Source organism: Pelodiscus sinensis, chromosome 5 (genome assembly GCF_052426305.1).
Source record: "Pelodiscus sinensis isolate ZL-2025 chromosome 5, ASM5242630v1, whole genome shotgun sequence".
Classification (NCBI taxonomy): domain Eukaryota; kingdom Metazoa; phylum Chordata; order Testudines; family Trionychidae; genus Pelodiscus; species Pelodiscus sinensis.
Window position 1 is genome coordinate 94,702,336 of NC_143056.1, and position 20,772 is coordinate 94,723,107.

The 20,772-nt window shown below is 42.9% G+C and overlaps 1 protein-coding gene across 2 annotated transcripts in view; it reads right to left on the reverse strand.

Moving 5' to 3' along the window:
• The window catches only part of LGR4 (leucine rich repeat containing G protein-coupled receptor 4), a 122,337-nt gene that overhangs the window by 35,024 nt on the left and 66,541 nt on the right, over positions 1 to 20,772 (reverse strand). For both annotated transcript variants that reach the window (XM_006111507.4, XM_075927775.2), the window contains exons 3-4: positions 9,419 to 9,490; positions 7,453 to 7,524 (exon numbers count right to left, since the gene is read on the reverse strand). In XM_006111507.4, coding sequence (XP_006111569.4) covers positions 7,453 to 7,524; positions 9,419 to 9,490 — 144 coding nt within the window. The remainder of the gene's footprint in view (positions 1 to 7,452; positions 7,525 to 9,418; positions 9,491 to 20,772) is intronic.

Here is a 20,772-nt window from a genome sequence, read left to right on the forward strand (position 1 = left end):
TCATCCATGGACATTGTAGATTTTGCTTAAAAAAAAATAGATGCATTCAGTTCCTCAATCATTTACTCCCTGATGCTTAACCCAAATATTTAGAACGTAATTTCTCAAACAAACCCAATTAGTAGACAAGGTACAACATTTGAAGGGATTCCTGAAGCTAAAAAAACTCACCCACTCAGTTTCAAGGGAAAGTGGGTGGCTCCTGAACATACACACTGAATGGAAAAACAAAGCTCTCCTCAATCAACAATTCCATAAAATCTATGGAGTGCTACATTCAAACAGCTACATATTAAAAATCTTTTCTTTCCTTCAGCACACAGCTCAAAAGATCAAACATTTACTATTTCTAACAAATGCAGAAGTAGAAAAGCCAATTCAGTACGTCTGAACTTAATATTTCTTTTGTAGATTAAAAAACAAACATGCTGAATATTCTCTGTTCCCCACCACCTTGCTTACAGTCCTTCAGCACAACTTTATAGTTTAATACAGATTTACACTTATGCACAAATCATCTTTAACTCTTCAGTAACAGTGGAGAAATGGCAGAGCGGGTTTGAAATCCTCAGTGAAAAATACCCCCTCCCCCCCGGACTGCATCCATAGGCACCAGCTCCATAGGTGCTCCACAGCTGGAGCACTCATGAGGAAAAATTAGTGGATCCTGCTGAGGACCCATCAAGCAGCACCTCCATGCCTCTCACCTGCTGGTGGCCTCACTTACCAACTCCTCCCCTGCCCTCCCAGGGCCCGGAGGAAGGGGGAGGAGAGGGGATGGGGTATGCTCAGGGGAGGAGGCATGAAAATGTGGGGCAGGAGCTACAGGAAAGAAGTGGAATGAATCGGGGCATAAATGCAATGATGCGGATTACCTGAAAATAATTATTGGGGCTCACTGACATTCTTTAAATCCATTTGATTATCCTTAGAGATAATGATGTAATTTTGTATTCAAAGGTCTTTATTCAGAATCATTACAGTAAGAGTTTCACAACTAGTAAAATGTTAAAATAAATAATAATAATAATAATAATAATAATATGCCTGCATTTTCAAACCCTTGTTCATTTTCAAGATGAGGTTTCCTATCACTGATCATCTGAAATTGAAGCTTTTTATTTAAGATGTTTATTTTCATACCAACTCATATGGAAGAGCCAAGAGGAGACCGCAAATCATTAACTTCAGGAAGGAATGTATTGTGCTTCCTCAGATATTACATTGGTATTTAAACATATTCCCTGTCCCCCCAACTCCCTCACAGCCTTCATTCCCTATACAGTCTTCCTGCTGCTTGTACCTGACAAGTCAAGATATAATTCTCTGTTTATGATTCAACATATGTACATTGTGGATGAATGATGGCTATATAAAAAAATCAGCACTATCACTACAAAGAGAAGAGAAACAGGTGTTTTAAAACAGAATTTTGGGGACAGGTTGTGTCACAGTTATGCCCATCAGTTATTGGGACAACGTGGAACAAAGTACTTACCAACATGAGTCAGGGTGATTGAATGTCACTAACAGGAAGTTAGCCAGGAAAGGATGGCATTTTAAAAAAGTGATTTAACAAATATGCATTTGCTTTTTTTCATACTTCTCATAAACTAAATAAGTAAAATCATTAGAGACTATCAGCAAAAATCCTTTACAAGCTACAGCATGTTGTAGTGCTTTCAGGTACTATATAATATTTTATATATGAGAAATTAAATATCTGTCTATGCAAGAACTTGGCCTAAATGGTAATAAGCTAGGGCCACCAAATGCGTTAGGCAACTTCCTCTTACCCTAACTTAAAGCAAGGTCCGAGTTTGGTTGTGCAGGAAAATGGGACGTGGTGGGAATGGGGCTGTTTTCCACAGCATGGAAGGGGAGGGACAGAGAAGGAGGACGCAATCCTAATACTTACTACTAGGTGCGGGGGAGGGGGGGAGAAGGGTGAGATGAGATACTGCAGAGTAAGCACTGGGGACAGCCATACCAGCCTGAGATGGACTGGCTGGGGACAGGGCTCTGCATGTTGTTGGCTAGGCTACCTTATATGAATAAGGTTCCCCTTTGCTTCTCACACACACCTGAGCAATGTGGGGTACATCTGTGTGTGTGACTGACATGTGTGTATATATAAATATATATACAGGCCACAGAAGGAGTCTATCATTGTCAGGACAGTAACAGTAGCTTCTGTGCTGCAGTCACTCAAAGTCATCAGCACAATGCGCTTCTGATACTCTGATGGCTACTGGCTAAGATATTCAAACCCAACTCATGGATTTAGATAGGGTTGCCGGGTGTCTGGTTTTCTACCGGACAGTCTGGTATTTGCACTGTCTGGTAGAAAAATTCAGAAAATATCGGACATGTGCAATGTCTGGTATTTTCTGAATTCCCGGCTAGGCACCAGACGGAAACCTGGCGGGGGCAGGAGAGCAACTGGGAGGCTGGGCCCTGATTGGCGCTGGGAGCCCTGTGGTCACACGCAAAAGCCGGGTGGGGCAAGACAGGGAGAAGCGGGGGCCGGGACTCCCAGCCACTCCCCCCACTCAGCTTTTGCACACAACCAGAGGCTCCCAGCGCCAATCGTGGCCCTGCCTCTCAGTTGGGAGCCTCTGGTTGCGTGCAGAAGCTGGGCGGGGGGAGTGGCTCCCAGCCCCTTCCCCACCCCTGCCAAAGATAGTGCCTGCTGGGGGCATGGCCTGAAGGACTCCGGCTGTGGCCAGTGGTTGCACCCTCCCCCCCACCAGGTTTGCTTCCCGCTCCCCTTCCTCCAGGCCCCCCCTTTCCTCCAGTCCAGCTCCACGGCCCCTCCTCCTCCCCCCCCCCTTCCGGCCAGTCCCCGTCCTCCTCCCCGCCCACGATCAAGTGTGTCTGGTTTTTTGGTGGGGTCTACCTGGCAACCCTAGATTTAGATACCCAAATTCCATTAAAATTAATGGGAACTAAGCATCCAAATTCTTTAGCAGCTCTGAGAATCTCAGCCACAGTGTTTATAAAACTGAAAGTCGGGATCTTAAGGGAAGGATGGCAAAACTGTAGAACCAGAAAGCAAGAGTGAGGCTGCAGGAACTCAGAGCTGCATAGGCAGAATGCTCTTTTCTTGTAACTGAAGGACATACTGTTCTGATACAAGAGCAGTTCAGTTAATACAACTTGAAAATGCTTCTTGTCCCTCCACATACCATACTTAAACTCTTCCATAACAATTTCATGCAAAACAGTGAAACGGGAACTTCTACTTAATGTTACTTTCAAAATACCAAAATATTTGAGAACAACAACATTCTGCTCACAACATTAAAAATCACCAGTTCAATTTTCCTCAGGAAAATGTTAACATCTGTCAATGCTATCTCGCTCTCTCTCTCTCTCTCTTTTTTTTTTTTTTTTTTTAAGAACGGGTCAGATCAGCAAAATCTAGGTTTCTATTCTCTGCTGACCCACTAAGCCAAGCCCTTCACTTTATTTCTCTCTGGCTATGTCTACACTTCTGGGAAAAGTTGGAAAAAGATATACAAACTGTGAATCGTGATTTGCGTGTATCTTTCCACTTTTTTCCTCCGAAAGAGGCTTTTCCGAAATTTGGTCCTCTTTCGGAACATCCCTTATTCCTTTCACTGAGAGGAATACAGGGATGCCGAAAGAACACATCTGCTTTTTTGGAAACGGTTCCGAAAAAGCAGACGCGTTCCTTGGACATGGCAGAGCTTTTCTGGGACACATCCGGTATCCTGGAAAAGCTCTGCAGTCTAGACATAGCTTCTGTGTGGAATGCAGGAGTAATTCTAATTTATAAAACATTATGAAGTCTTTGGATAAAAAAAATTATTCTATTTTGCATACATAAATGAGGCATGCTATGGTTCATTACATAGTTTGAGCATGTCTATCCCTCCAATCCAGGAGAGAGTTTGTACAAGATTAGATTTTAGACTTTCCGGGGGAAAGTCAGAGTAGTCCAGGGGTTGCTCTATTTACAGGAGCTTCCCAAGGACTCCCTACAATATATATTACAGCTCAAAAATCAGTATCTATTTACTAAATGCAGATGGGAAGAAGGTCGCTTCTTGACACATGTGTGGTCTATGGATGCCAAACACTAAGTGATTAGCATATACTATTAATATTTGGCAGTAAACCAAAAAGCAATAGTATCAATTTCAATAAGTGAACTCCACCTTTATCAGGCTCCTGCTTTAGCACCAGCAGATATAATTTGGATAAGAAAAAAAACTAGCATATTTTATCTTGCTAGTGCTCAAAGATACCACTGCATTTTGCTGTGTGAAGACATCATTCCAGATAAAGTATTCTGAAGTGTTGAAAAGCAGGTTTCTATTCGCAGTAAACCCTCATTTTGGTAAACTGTCCTCTTCATAAATAATGACTATATTCTAACTTTCTTCAGGAAGAGAGATCTGGGAAAAAAGCCAATGTCAACAGAGAATATAGAGTTGCCATTGTGTATTCAGAACCACACTAGCTAATGTACAGCTATCATGCAAACATTAAGAATTGTAAAGCTTCTGTAATTATTTCATTTCAAACCAGGTACATTTACAGGAATCATGAACACGTACAATTTGACAACTGTCTCTCTATGCAGTCTACATCTTAGTGCAGTAAAACAAAGACTAACATAGCCAGATAGGAACTGCAAACCAAATGGTTACCAATATATTCTGAAATTTTAAGAATCATTTGTGTCTGCACCAAGAAAAAAATACCCTTTCAAGCCTCATTCACAGCAAGCGGGGGAACTGCCAAGAAACAACTTGATGTTTAAACTTGTAGTTTTTGAACAGAGATTATATAAATAAATAAAAGTTAGCAGCAATTTTCTAGCATATATCATGCAAAGAGCTGTCTGTTTTATACGGAGATCATCCCTGCTGAGGGGACCTTAGGGTTGTTGTTTTGTTTTGTTTTTTAGGACAAATTCCTATGTTAAAGATCATGTTACGTATACAGCAGCACATTACTGTAATATCAATGTTTCTACATTTTCTGATATGGAAACTATGTGCCCAAGCCTGCAACCTCCATGCATGAAGTGCCCTCTTCGAAATCACTGTGAACTCTGAGTTGAGGGTTTGCATGATTCATTCCTAATTTACTCTTGTCCTATTATTAATGGAAACTTTACGAACCCATGAAAGCAGCACATTCTAAGCACAATCTGCCTTACATGTTTTTCCACATACATATATACCAGTGCAGCTGTCTCAAACTAAAATATCATTTCTGTGTTAATATCAGGTGGCTGCCAATTTTAACAAGTTGTCATGGGACAGATGGACAGATGTCCTCTTGGGAATGGAGTGAAATACAAATAAAATTTTAATTCCTCTCTCTAGAAAAAAATAGTCTGAAAAGTTTCAAAGGGGTAGCCGAGTTAATCTGTACAGGATAAACATAAAACAACCAATAGTCTGATAGCACTTTAAAGATTTTGAAGTGATACCAGACTGTTTAAGTTTAGTCTGAAAAGTGTTAACATGTCATTTGAGGTTCCAATATTTATGCCCAATGACATCCAGATGCTTCACACATTCTCTGATAGTTCTGTACACTCAACTTGGTATCTGAAGAGGGCAGAAAAATAGGTTATTTTTTGTTAATGTCTTCCTCTTCAAACTCTCTAACAATCACATCACCTACAGTTCATCTGTCACCAATGCAGCTGCTAGGGTAACTTTCATATCATCCAAAGAGTGATTCTGGACTAATTTGTTCATTCACTACTATTGCCTTGAGGTGTTTTTCCCTTTCTTTTTGATCACAAGTTGTTATCAAAATCATCAACCGCTGGTTTTAATCATCTAAGGCTTAATCAGATGACTGTTTAATCAGAGATGCTGTATGTATGTGAAAACAAAAACATATTTACTGAAGATCAAAAGGATAGATTCTAGACAGTGAGACTACTAATGGATACACCATCAGATTACGGATACCAAGAAAAAAGAACTTTTGGTTGGATAAAGAGCATGTTACAACAATGAACTAATGTTTGAAGTGTTTTCCTCTTAGCATGACACCCCTCTGGACGCCAGCCTGTAGTTGCTTTAAATTCAGGCAGGTAACACATAATGGAATGTAGTCTCTATCCAGAGATACGTAGCTCCCTATGAAAATTAAAGTGACTCACTTGCACATATCAAGAAAAGAACCCATAACTGACGGGGACAAAGAAAGCACAGATCTATCACCAACCCATACACCGTCAGGGGAAGTTTCTTTTGGTTTCTGGAAAAGGCCGGGGCATAGCACACAGACTGCATTGCCAGAGATGCCCCACTTATGGAGCAGGGAAGCAGCTGTGCACAACTTGTACCTGGCTCAGTGCAGAGCTGGAGGGAAGGAGATCTTTGTGCAGAAACCAGAGCTTTGGCATGCTAAGAACACAAAGGTGATAGGGAGAAGGGAGCAAAGTCCAGGTATTGTATGAAAATGAAAAACACTCACCTTGTGCAAGGGGGGTGCAATAGGCCAACAAAGCCTGATTAAGATGCCATGCAAAAGGAGCCAAACCACCAAAAGCCACACAAAAACAAAAAAACCCTCATGAAAATTTGTGGGTGGCTGGAAATAACAGTAGGGGTTTGCACAGCAGCCTATAAGATTTAAATGAATTTCATTAAAATGAATTATATGAAAACCGCAACCAGCTCTCCCTTTGGGAGGTGAAAGCCTCCTTCTCAACCAAAAAAATCTCACAAAGTTCTGCACAATTCTTTAATTTGCTTCAACACCTTTGGACATGTGGGGCAATCCAATGTGGACTTCCATATTTGCATTGTATCTACGTTCTCTCTTAGGGAGGGGTTTATGAAAGTTATTCTTTTTTAGAGATAACATTATAAATTCCTTTCAATGCTTTGCTGAAATTTCTGCTCCACTTCACATTAACACACGATACCCACAAGCATTATTTTACCCAAATCATTGCATTTCAATGTATTCCAGAGTCCAGCAGAAAGAATTTGAGAGACAGAAATCCATCAGGGACGGCCAAACTTCCTGACCCTCTGAGCCACATACAAGTATCTTCAGAAGTTCTAGAGCTGGAGTGTGTCTGCTAAGGCTCGGGCTTCTCCCGAACAGAGAGGTGGTAGGGCTAGAGGATCAAGCAGCTTCACCTTCACAGGGTGCACCGGCTGGGTCAGGGCTTCATCCCCACTATCACTGAAGCCTTGAGTCCTGGCAGACACCTGCTGTGGGGCCCTACCACCCTGCTTCTGGATGGAAGCCCTGAGCTCCCCTGAACAGTCTGGTAGCAGAGAACGGAGGGAGGCAGGGGGATCTGGAAGTCGTACTTTAACCGTACATGAGCCACAGTCGGCTCATGAGCTGCAGTTTGGCCAGCCCTAGTATATAGAGTTGTGGGGGAAGAAGAGAGAGATAGAGAGGGAAGGGAAACAACAACAACAAAACACAACTTACAAGGATTGTAAACCACTTAATCCTCTAATGGCCTCATTAGGTACAGTCTTCAGCTGATTGTTCTGTAGGGTTCTGTAGAAGAAACTTTGTTAGTAAAAGTTTTTCACAATGATCTTTAAAGTAGTTTCTATTTGACAGAGACCCTGTTTCTCATTAGTGGACTTTTTGCACAAGAAAAAGCATTTTGGAATTCTCAAGATAACACAAATCTTACTGAATTATCAGCAAAAAAATACCAAATGGTAGACAGTTAGGGTTGCCAGATGTCCGATTTTGAACCGGACAGTCCAATATTTGAGCTCTCTGTTCAGGAAACAAATTGAGAAAATATAAATGAGAAAACATAAATGTGAGGTATTTTCAAAATAAGATGTAATGTAAAGAGTGTCTGGTATTTTTGTTGAAACCATCTGGCAACCCTATAGACCAGAGGTTCCCAACTTTTTTTGGTGCCCATGCCCCCTTGGCTTTTAGTAAACCTTCCCGTACCCCCTTTTCAATATGGAAGAAAATAAATTCTAGACTCAAGAATCCACAACTTTTTTCACTAACACTACTACTTTTGGCATATTTCAATTAGGATAATCTAGTTATTTACCAAACATTCCCCGTACCCCCTTGACAAGCTTCTCGTACCCCCTAGGGGTACATATACCCCACGGTGGTAACCCCTGCTATAGGCAGTGTGCACTGAAATATTAAGGAATCCAGCCTGCTCTCTAAAACCATATAATCCTTTACCATTTCTCTAGCCACACGCACTGATTTTTGCCCCTCCATTTTGTTCTAAAATTGTACCATACGGTGGGATATACATTGGTGATTTTAAAAAGAGGTTTCTAAAGAAAGGTAGTGACGAGCTACATTAAGTTACATCACTTTAAGTTCTCATTATATTGGTAGTGGTAAAGAATATTTTCCATCAACAGCATCTTAAAGGCTGATCTGTTTGCTGTTATGAAGTGGGCCACTTAATGTCTTAAGAAAGCAGGTAACATATTTAGGTTTTAATATTATAAGAATTCATACACATTTTGGGCACCCAGCTTGAGATACCTTAAATGGCCTAATTTTAAGTACCTTCCTCACATCTACCTTACAGAGCTTCCCATAAGCAGTATTTCAGATCATGAGTTTTCCAGTCTTCCCTCTTACTCCTACGACTTACTCTTCTTTCTTCTCTGAGGACCTCCTTTTTCCCTTCACTGGCTTTCTCTAAGACTCTTTGAATCCCTGCTCTATTGGGCCTATCTTTGTGTAAATACATCTCATTTTAAGTGCTAAAATGTCACAACAGAGTTTTGTTTCATCTTTCAAATCTGGCTTATAACAGAAAGCTAGTTTCAGCCTTAATTATGGAGCAGCAGCTGTTGTGGGGACAAACAGGGCACAGGGAGAGAAGCACATTACTACTGCCTCACTTAGAAATCCTTCTAGTGGTCAACTTCTGTTACCGGAGTGGCTGTTTTACATTCTTTTCTGAGGGAATTATAATGGCACCCCAAAACTAGTAAGGTTCTCATACTAAACACATTACAGTAATGTCTGAGCACCTGATGGGATAAGAGGACAAAAGTCTCGGTGGCTTCCTCTGAACCCTCTAGGGTCCATTGTTTTTCTTGGTTTTGGACAGTCAGAGAGAAAGGAGAAAAAGATAGAGTCTAAGCCTGACTATTAGTATTTCTCTACCACAAGATGTATCTGGGAGTCAAAACCAGTACTCCAATAAAATGTAATAACTACAGTTTAATCAAGGTGATGGCTGTTTTTGTTACTGAATGCACGTCATCGTCACAGTTAGCCCTCCCAAGGGATTATGCAAAAATAACAAAGCAGTAAGGATGTTCATGTTGCTGTACTGTCTGAGCAAAAAAGTCTCTTTCTGTCCAGCCTACCAGTAAACATGCTGACGGTGCAAGAAAAATACACATAGCTAGCTGTGAAGCTCTAAAACGTAATTACTTACAGCACTTTGAGTTCTTTCAACCCAGACAAGGCCTTCGGATGGATAAAAGAAAGGTCATTGCCAGCCAATCGCCTGGAAAAAAAATATTATTACAATTCATGTTTTGAAAATACAGTACATTTACCAGTGTCTAATAGATGAAACCATCAATTCTCCAAAACCTGAATCATATTATATCTGTGGTCCTCACATTTACTACCATTCATTCACAATTACACATTTTTAGAGAAGCATAATGCATTAAAAATCATTTTGCTAGACCTACATTTGTGACTAACCCATTTAATCATACACTTTCTTTTACTTTTACTATAATTACCAGATAATTCAGTACACGGAGAAACAGCTCTCAGAAATTAGACCGCTCTTACGCAGATTTTTTCCAACTTGATATTTTCCTTTATAAGAATATATTTATATTAGGGATGTCAAAGTGTAGCTGTTTAAATGGGTAACTGATACGCTCCTTATCAACGGTTATACGTGGCTCCTGGTGTGGCTCCCATATAGCCGTTTGCCACTGTGCGCTGCTGCCTCTGTACCAGGTAGCAAGGTAGCAGCGTGGGGCGGCAGGCAGAACCTAGTGCGCACATGGAGCCAACATAAAAGCCAGCTCCCTGGTAAGAACCAGCTCCTGGGTAGCTGGCTGCTGTCCTGGTGGGAACTGGTACACGCCAGGAGCTGGCTTAAAAGCTGGCTCTCGGTGCACACCAGCTCCTGGGGAAGCTGGCTGCCACCCTCGTTGCAGGTGCCTGTAACTATGTAAGAGCTGACATTTTTGAGCGGTTACACACACAGTTAGCCAATTATCCCCATTTTAACATCTGCAGTTTATATTCCCACCCAGCCACCCATTCTCAGAAGCCCAAGTCCGGTGTCACTCCAAGAACATAATCCTGTTAACAAAATCAGAAGATTCTTAAGCCTCCTATTTATTACCAATTTAAGGAGAGACTGACAAATTAAAATTAACACACCAATGGATGAGTTAGGATTCTTCTTATGACCCTGGGTTTGAAAAATGTGTTAGCCGCTATCAATATATTCCTGGGGCTTGTAGCATAGGCTTGGTGAAAAGAACACTCAGTTATCTGTACATTTTTAATTTAGCTAGCAGCTTCTAAAGAAACGATGTACTCAAAGCAGCAATAACTAATTGCTAGAAGGAAGATTGTGAGAAAGTTTTGCTCTGAACATCTTGGATCTACTCAAGTCAACCACAAAGCTTTCATTGACTTTAGTGGGGCCAAGCCTCTCCTAGATAATGCAACACATATTAATAAACATTAATCATCATGACAATAGGGTGGAAAAGGTTCTTCAGAACACAAGACATAAAAAAAGTCACCCAAGCAATTTCAGAATCTCAGCTACTTATTTTTTCCCCTAGAATTCTCTTCAAACATTTTACTAACTTCCAGATTAGATTAGTACTTGCTGTGTGGTCTAACTTTGCTGAGCTACTAATATTTGTGACACTAGATGTTGTATGAAGGTAAAAAACGATAATATGCAGAACACCTGGTACTCTCTAACTGCCAAAGAATGAGAACATTATGAGAAAAAATAATTTCAGCCAAAATATTAGCTCCCTTATTTGCTGTATTATCTAAATTGCGATCTGAAGAGGTTCGTATAGATTATATAATGGAAATATACAATGGGAACATTTGCACAAAACAATCATTGTCTCTGACTACTAACGCTCATTCTATTTAAAAAAAGTTAATAGCAGACTATAATTTATCATCTTTGAACTGTGAATTGATGCGGCATCAAGGGAAAAACCCTAGCATATTTTTTCTAGAGGAGAGATGACAGTAATAACAATAAACACATCAACCTGAGTAATAGTAGCTGGTTTAAAACTTAACCAAAGGAAATACTTCACATAATGCTCAGTCAACCTATGGAAATCTTAGCCATGAGATATGCCAAAGGCCAAAAATATAACTGGGTTCAAAAATGAACTAGGTAAGTTTATGGAGGATAGGTCCATCAATAGCTGTTAGTCAAGATGGTGAGAAATGCAGTCACATGCTCTGGCTGTCCCTAAACCTCCAACTGACAAGCTGGGAGTGGACAACAGGCGATGGATCACTTGGAAACAGCTATATTATGTTCACTCCCTCTGAAGCTTCTGGCACTGAGACACACTACATTGGGCTAGAAGGACCACTGACCTGACCTTAGTGATGTTAACAAATGCTTATTTTTGTTAACATGTAACCACTGATTTTTTAAAAGCAATCACATGTTTATATGCAGGGAAGCAGGTGGGAGCTGGTGCTTGCAGGGAGCTGGCTTAAAAGTAGGCTTGCCTCATGTACTGGCTTCTACCTACTCTCCCCTCACCGCTCCCATCCTACACGCTGCTGCCTCTCTACCCCTCCGGGCACTGGCTCCTGCCTGCCCCTCCACACTGCTGCCTCTGTGGAAGGCAGCAGGAGCAGGAGGGGGGGGGGGGGGAGGAGGAAGAGGCAGGGGAAAGCAGCTCTGTGGGAGCCAGCACGCATGGAAAGCTGGCTTAAAAGCTGTCTCCCTGCATGTAATGGCTCCCATGTGCCCTCCCCCGTGCCGCTCCCTGATGTGCTGGCTCCCCCCACACCCCCTGCACTTGCTACTTCTGATAGGGTATGTCTACACTAGCCCCCTAGTTCAAACTAGGGTGACTAATGTAGGCATTCGAATTTGCAAATGAAGCCTGGGATTTAAATATCCCGGGCTTCATTTGCATGTTCCCAGGCGGGCGCCATTTTTAAATGTCCCGTAGTCCAAACTGACTGCCCGCAGCTACATGTGACAGTCAGAAATTAATCCGAACTAAATCCTTAGTTCAGATTAACTGTTACTCCTCCTGCGATGAGGTGTAACAGTTAATCCAAAGTAAGGCATTAGTTCGGATTAACTTCTGACTGTCGCGTGTAGCCGCGGGCAGTCAGTTTGAAGTAAGGGGATTTAAAAATGGCGCCCGCCCGGGAACATGCAAATGAAGCCCAGGATATTTAATTCCTGGGCTTCATTTGCAAGTTTGAATGCCTACATTAGCCACCCTAGTTCGGACTAGGGGGCTAGTGTAGACATACCCTCAGATGGGTAAAAAGGTAGCAAAATTGCTGTTTTGTTCATCTCTCCATGTGTGTAAAAAGATCACCCAAGATATTAATTTGGTTTCCTACGTAAATGTGCCTATGATTGAAGTGATACCAAAATAATCTTCTGCGTGTTAATTATCTCCCAATCCACCTGACAAGAACAGAATTTTGGGTTATAAACAAATGGAGCAGTGACCGTCTTGTGTGAACAGGAAGGTAATGGTTTAACAAGTGATATCACTTTCCATGTACTATCAGGCCAAAGAAAAAGGGAATTTATTATGTTTTGTGAAGCTGTTTCACAGATGTCACTTCAGACTCTGCCGGCATGAAAACAAAGGAGGTGTAAGGTCTGACAAGATGGTTTAGGCGATCATGGTTAGAATCCACCAGAAGAACTGTGGTTGTAGATCCTGATTTGCCAAAGACTTAATAAGCAAGAATGTAAAAAGAAGCCCCACTGAAATGAATGGCACTATTCAAGTGCACAAAGGACTCAACAGACCTGGAGTTTTAATATGCATCGTTCAGGCACACTACTTTTTTAAACTAAAATAGTACCTAAAAGCCCCAATCAAAGCTAGGGGCCCATTTTGCTAGGTGCTGTATAGAGAGCCCTACACAGATACATATGCTGTTTCCAAATCTGTATGCGCAAAAGTGAGCCACAGATATCAACACTGACATCCACAGGTGCAGATACGTGCAGATATAAACTGGATATCTGCAGCTTTACAGGGCTCTAGCTGGAGAATACTTTCCAATTAAAAAATAAAAATGTACTCTTTCCTACCCTCTCTAATACAATAAACTACAGAGGTGCAAGTACAGTGTTGCCTACTTAGTAGCATTTGCCTACCACTTAGGAACCTAAGTCATGGGCTGGGACTTCATTATATTAAATACTATGCCAACATGGAACAAAAAGATGGCCTTGCCCCAACACAGCTTCCATTTGTAATTTTATGGTGAGTCTGTCACTATGTTTTTCTTAAAGCCCCAATTCCTGGAGACAGGTAAACACATACAAAACTCTCTTGGTTACATGGAAAAATAGAAGATGTGACCCAAGCATAGTCTAACGGATCTCATACCAAAGTCCAACCTCCTTCCCCAAGATCCAGCACACAACTATATTTTTAAATCTCATTATTTTTTGGTGAGGAGGAAGGGCTGGGCCTAAGATGATTGTTGATGTTTTAGAATTCAAACAATGGAAAAACTTGATTGGCAATGAAAGCCAAGTAAGTTCAGTACTACACTTCCCAGCTAGCTGCCCTAAATGGTTTGGATTTAAATTTTTTCTTTCAAAAGTGCCCATGCCTTTCTTTTTAAATAATTTCCTTTAAAAAAACCCTACACTGAGAACTAATAGAACTAGTATGTTTAACACATGTTGGGCTCCCTGCAGAGTGTATAATGAGTGCTTATGAACCTGTATTTTGCCGGTTTTCAGCAAAACACAGCTTCTTTATTTTAAAATAAGATACAAACTTGATTTTTTTAAACTCAAAATAGAAACTCTTAAATCAACACAAATGTAAAGTGAACATATAGCCCAAAATTGACTTAGACAACTATTGACATTCATAACCTGTTAAAATAAAGCACCATTCCCCACAAATGTATGAACAGCAGCAGTTGTGGTTCTAAGTGTTAGGTTCTCTACCTAACTGGGCTGCTTTTAGGGTTGACCACACACCTGCCACAAAAAATTTTCTTTGAAGAAAATAAAAAATTGAACACCAAGCCCATCCACTGTCATTGAAGCAAGGTAATGTGCACTAGAAACAAGACACAACTCAGGCTTGCGTGACTTTAAACAGGAATACTTAGTCTACCTCAAGGCAACTCTTGTTTATTCAGCCTGTTGCAACCAACCAACCGACAGAACGGCAATCCATTACATTTCCATTTAGCCTAAGTCTGGCAGCCTTCCAGGAAACAGGATGCAACTGGCCAAGTGTGCAAAGGCTATACTAATCAGTTTGCCAAATATACATTTATCATGCACGTACTAGCCTGGCGGGGGGGGGGGGGGGGGGGGAGTAGCTTCTCATTAAGAGGCTGCAACTACAGTTACCCAGTAGGCTCCTTAGCTCTTTGCCATGGATGCAGAGGCTGTGCATCAGATGTCCTCTCCCAGGGAACAGGTAAAATGGGCACTATGTATTCCATTGTCCCCTGCTAGATTTGGCAACAAAGCAGGGCAGGTTCTGTGGTGGGGAAAAAAGGGGCAGATGTACACCCTCAAATGGGCTGTAGCAAATTCCTCCATCCTAATATCAGAGGGGCCGAAGGAAGAACCAGGCCTCTCAGAAGTACAGTGGTTTGTGAAGTAGCACATCTTATGCCCTCTAAAGCCACAATCTATCCTAAAGTTATTTTTTGGCATCCCCTTAATTTCTCTGGCAAAAGACTCATGAAAAAAATGCAGTTATGTGATGAAACAGAAAGTGATGAAACAAAAATCAGCTATCAAAAGATCTTGATTAAATGCAAATATTTATACTGTCAACAGCAGTGCAGGGAACAGTACAGCTGCTAAAATCTGAGTAACATTACCCACCTTCCCCATACAACCTTGTAAACATTTTGCAGATTATTCTTGCTGTCACCACTTCTGGCTCCAGATATGCTTTCACCTTCCATTTTCTGTAATTATTCTTAAATCGAGTTTGGCTATTTCATGTCCCACTGTGAGCTGAAAAATTATGTGTGGAGGAAGGTTTGCACTTACTCAGGAATATCACTATGAAAGAATAACTAAGATTTTCTTGAATAGTAATAGAGATAGCCGTGTTAGTTTTTCCTTTTGTTTTAGCAAGATACGATTATGTAGCACTTAAGAATTTCTTTTTCACAGTGGTCTGCTCTCCCTACATCAAAATCTCCAGAATATCACATTTCATGTTTCGGTTGTTTGCCAATGTCATAAGACAAACTTAATTCAATCGGCTTTTACTGCTCAGGAAGGATGGGTAGGCAGGGACTCAACCAGAAGTGAGAATTAAGTATCTTGCATTGTTCAGAAAAATCTCTCTAGCCAATAACTTCTTGGCCGGAAGTAAATGGAATTTTAAGTAAAATTATGTACCTGAATAACTTGGACCAGAGTGGGTAATAAAATGGCAGTGGATTAGCCACTATATTTACCTGCACTTCTGCAGGTACCAGCTATCGCAGCTCCCAATGGCTGTAGATCACTGTTCCCAGCTAATGGGAGTGGTAGGAAGCACCGTGGACTTGGACACCATCAGGAGCTGTGACCACCCATCCCTGCAGAGGCACAGGGAAATATAACAGTGGGGTAGGCACAAGGTTGGCTAATCCTGGCGGACTGGATCCAGCCTGCGAGCTGGTATTTGCCCACCCCAACTCAGACCCTCTAGCAGAGAAACATCTGCCCCTGAAGTCTGGGAAAAAGATGAAATAAAATTGATGGTGGAGTCCCCAGGCCAGCCACTACCGAGCAGGGCAGGGACAGACAAGGATAGTTTGTGTGCATCAAGCTGTTAACAGGTCAGGTAGCCTGCTTCGTACCGAGAATTCAGTGGATAGCAGCATTAAAAAACAGTAGACAATAATTAGCAACATGGGCTGGTCCCAATGGCCTTAAAGAAACCTTTGATGAAGGAATATGAAGGGCTACACCAGGCATTTTGATAACTTCATCTCTTATTATCCAAGTCACTCCTAAGAACGTTGACTCAAGACACCCTTGGAAGCCCTCTCTCTGTTCTTGTGTTTCAACTAGGGTTGCCAGGTGTCCAATATTCACACTGACAGTCCGGTATTCTCTGAATTTTTCCCTGGCCAGGAGTCGAAAATGCCGGGCACCTGGCAACCGTACAAACACTCAGCGCCTGGCCTCCTCCCTCCCCCCGAGGTTCCCCTTGGCCCCCCAACACCCCCAGGTTCCCCAAAGCTGCTGGCACAAAATGGCTGCTGGCCAAAAGACCTAGGGAAAGCAGTGCTTCCCATGGATCTTAGTGCTCAACCGCTCACCTGTTCCTATGCCTGCACTCACTCTTAAAGGGGACATGTTTTATTTTAATTTTCTTTTTTGGCTTAATAAGTCCTTGGAGTCCTCCTCTCCCCCCATCCCCCGCAACTACTTTTGTCTCCTCCCCCCCCCCCCTTTTCCCTCCTTCAACAGATTTTTTTCCACGTTTTTTTTTTCGGGGGGGGGATGTTCGGTATTTTTGTTTCAACCATCTGACAACTCTAGTTTCAACCCAGATGGTGGTGAGCCTCAAGGTATTTGAATAGACTATTAGGTCCCCTCCTCTCCCTGTGAAAATCTTCACACACAAAGATCTGCAGTAAATTTCTCTCTGTGGTTTTCTAGGATGCTTCCCATCCTAGCTGTGTCTCTTGTTTCTGTAATAGCATGTTGACTTTTGTATGTCTGTCAAGTGTTTGCTGTATAAATGCATCTGGGTTAGAGTACTTTGCCTGCTGCTATCACTTACTGGAGTTCCTCGTTGCAGCTTAGGATACTGGTGAGGAAAGCAACACTTAGTTCTTGTAATATTTAATAAATAATGTGCCCTTTTTTATTAATTGTTTTCTGGCAGTGCCTAAGGACTTCTGTAAGGAATCAGAGCCCTATCATGCTAGATGCACTGCAGACAGATACCATAACATGTATGTTGTGTATTAGCTCTGACTATAGAGGCTCTTTGTCTCTGGCTTCCCATCTGAGTTCTGGGATACTGGATTTTTATGTAAATGAAGGAATTATTCATTTTTTATCATCAAGTTAAACAACCCAATACTCAATGAAACTTTAGAATAGTATTAGCACAGCCTTTTTAAGCAACCCCAATTTAAAGGCCACATTCACTTAAATTCAATACAAGACATGTTTTCCGCCCAGGGACAAGAAGGATGCCTCTTTTAGCCCAGGCTTCTTCTCATACTAGAAGAGCTCAGCCCTGGTGGCCTTAGTATAAGCTCTTCATGCTATTATTTGTAAAGCCAAACTAATAAACCGAAAAAGGAGGCGATTGCAGTTTAGTGCTGATGAAACTGGAACAAAAGGGGCATCTAAATTACACCCTAAAATATACAGTATGAACGCAAGCAGCTGTGAAATTTCAGCCAGGTGGTCATCTGCAGCTAGAGCCAAGACGTTCTTAATTCTTGTCTTTTTTCACAGACTGACTTTTCTTCCTGACTGCAATCGTACAGCAAAATACCAAACATTTCATTTTCTACCATCAGTGTGCATTTTAATTAGTTCTTTTGTTCCCAAAACAAGCACTGCCCAGTAAGGGTACGTCGAGACTACATGCCTCTGGCGACAGAGGCATGTAGATTAGACTACCCGGCATAGGAAAATGAAGCGGCGATTTAAATAATCACCGCTTCATTTAAATTTACATGGCTGCCGCGCTGAGCTGATCAGCTGTTTGTCGGCTCAGCGTGGTAGTCTGGACGCTCAGAGGTCGACATCAAAGGCATTTTTCGACCTCCCAGGTATGCCTCATCCCAGACGTACCCTAAATGTAGCTCTCAGAAAATTCTAAAGATGGGCAATCAAGACCAGGAGCATCTTAAAATGAAGTAAATTCCAGAGGCCATTAAACATTCAAGTAGTTCTTCAGTCTCCCTCTTCTGGTAAGTTACATTTACTTTTATAGAGCTCTTGCTCCATTCGCCCTTCTTTCAGAAGAAGAGGTTAGCCTTCCTTTGACTCTTGCGAAAAGGAGAAAGTCCTTATTTGTCCTATTCTGATAATTCACCAGGCCATCCTTTGAACCACTGGCCACCACATTACTATAATACTTATCCATGAAAGTGGCTTTCAGAGTGCCAATAACATCTGCAAGACGAGTGGGCATAATTGCAGCCTTCATGGCTGAACTACCGTTCACTACTTTTACTAAAGGTAAGGTCATATTCAGGCCTCATCCCAAATTTCAGCAGTCTGTCACACACCTTCCATTATGAACTGCCAGGTTCGGGCCTGCCCTGGCTCTCTCGGGGTCCCCTACCTTGACACTTCAGTGCCTCCCACAGCTGAGTGTGTAAGGCAGCCTGCTAGTTCTTAAAACTATCTACCCTTGGGGGTGGCTTGCCCCCCTTTTCCTTGGGGAGCTGTCCTTTGCTCTTGTCTGGGCAATCCTTGGGGATCCTGCTCTGGGGTTCCACCCTCCCTGGACCACTCTGGTCCTTGCTAGGGGGTCCCTTTGTGGGAAATCCCCACTTGTGCCCAAGCACTCCTTCAATGCTTCTTCAGGAGGCTCTTTTGTTCCCTCCCCATAAAAATTATAGTGGAAGGGACTTGGCCCATAAAAATTGAGGCCTTGCCCATAGAACTGCACACCAAATGCACCCCTGTTGGGGCCCTTCCTCCAATGCTGCTTCAACCTGCACGGGGGGGTTAGGGTCCCACCCCACTTTGGGCGGTACCTATTCCTCAGTTTCCCTCATCCAGGGTTGATGTCTCCTTTTCTGAGTGATCCAATTGCACCTCCGCTCCTTGTGAGGGGCTAGGGTTACCCATTACCCCCAGACACGCTTCCCACCTGTTTGTCCCCGCGGGGTTAGAACACTGCATCGGGACAGTGGGCAGACTCTGCCTCTTGTCAGGTCATAGAATACTAGGACTGGAAGGGACCTCAAGAGGTCATCAAGTTTAGTCCCCTGCCCTCATGGCAGGACCAAATACTGTCTAGACCATCCCTGACAGACATTTATCTAACCTACTCTTAAATATCTCCAGAGACGGAGATTCCACAACCTCCCTAGGCAATTTATTCCAGTGTTTAACCGCCCTGACAGTTAGGAGCTTTTTCCTAATGTCCAACCTAAACCTCCCTTGCTGCAGTTTAAGCCCATTGCTTCTTGTTCTATCCTTAGAGACCAGGAAGAACAAATTTTCTCCCTCCTCCTTGTGACACCCTTTTAGATACCTGAAAACCACTATCATGTCCCCTCTCAATTGTCTCTTTTCCAGACTAAACAAGCCCAATTCTTTCAGTCTTCCTGCATAGGTCATGTTCTCTAGACCTTTAATCATTCTTGTTGCTCTTCTCTGGATCTTCTCCAATTTCTCCCGCCTGAGTCAACCCACAGAACCCCAGTCCATACTGTCCAGGCAGTCCCGCTTCCTATGCCCTGCCCTTCCGCATCGACAGCAAGTCATTGTGCCAGGCCCCACAGGTGCTCCTCGGGGAGCCTCCTTCCTCTTTGGGCCTCTCTCAGAAAGGGGCTCTTCCAGCTTCCTCCCTGGTTCCTTGTCCCTGTCAGGTAGGCCTTCTCTCTGGGAAACCTCCATCTCGGTATACTCCGCCGTCAGCCCGACCACTGCAGCCACTGTGTCAGGCTTGTGGCGCCTGACCCACAAGTAGATATTCTCTGGAAGGGCTTGCAGCAACTGCTCAAGTACGAGTGAGTCCATTATTTTTGGCACTTTCTGCGTCTCCGGCCTCAACCAGCGAGTTGCCCAGTCTACTAACTTTTGGTCAAACGCCCGGGGCCTCACAACTGCTGTCCATCAAGTTGACCAAAATTTCTGCCTGTACTTTTCCGTGGACAGACCCACCTGATTCAAAATGGCTGCTCTCACTGCCTCATAGTTGTGGGCTTGATTATCCCTCAAGCCCATGTAGGCTGCTTGAGCCTCTACTGCCAGGTAAGGAACCACACGCAGAGCCCAGGTAGCTCTCTCCCATCCAGCACCCCTGGTTACCTGCTCAAATGTACCCCAAAAGGCATCTGGGTCACCTGCTGCCCCCATTTTACAGAGTCCCAGGGCTGGTGGTTGGGTGCCATTCTCTCCCCCAGGACTCAGCACTTTTTGCAGGAGTTGCTGCTGTACCTTGCTCTGCTCCTTAATAAAGTCCTGCAGGCTTTACTGCTGCTCTGCCTGCCAGGTTAGCAAGGCCTGTTTCTCGGCCTGGTGAGACTACTGGAAGCTTTGCAGGGCCTGCTGCACTTGCTCTTGCTGCTTGATGAGCCACTGCAAGGTCTACTCCATCTCTGGGATGCCAACCACTTTTGCTGGTGCTGGATCCCACTCCTGACACCACATGTGGCAAAGTCTTCACCCTGGGACACCTTCTTTGTCTACAAACCAGCAGGACATCCCTTCTGGTGCAGCACCTGTGCCTTTTATTGTCAGTTTCCCACCACCTTCTATTTAGGCTACATCTATAGTACAAGCTTCTTGTGGAACAGCAAATGCAAATGGAGCACTCATTTCTATAGGTCACACATTTGCATTTCCTCTTCCTTTCCCTTTTGCGC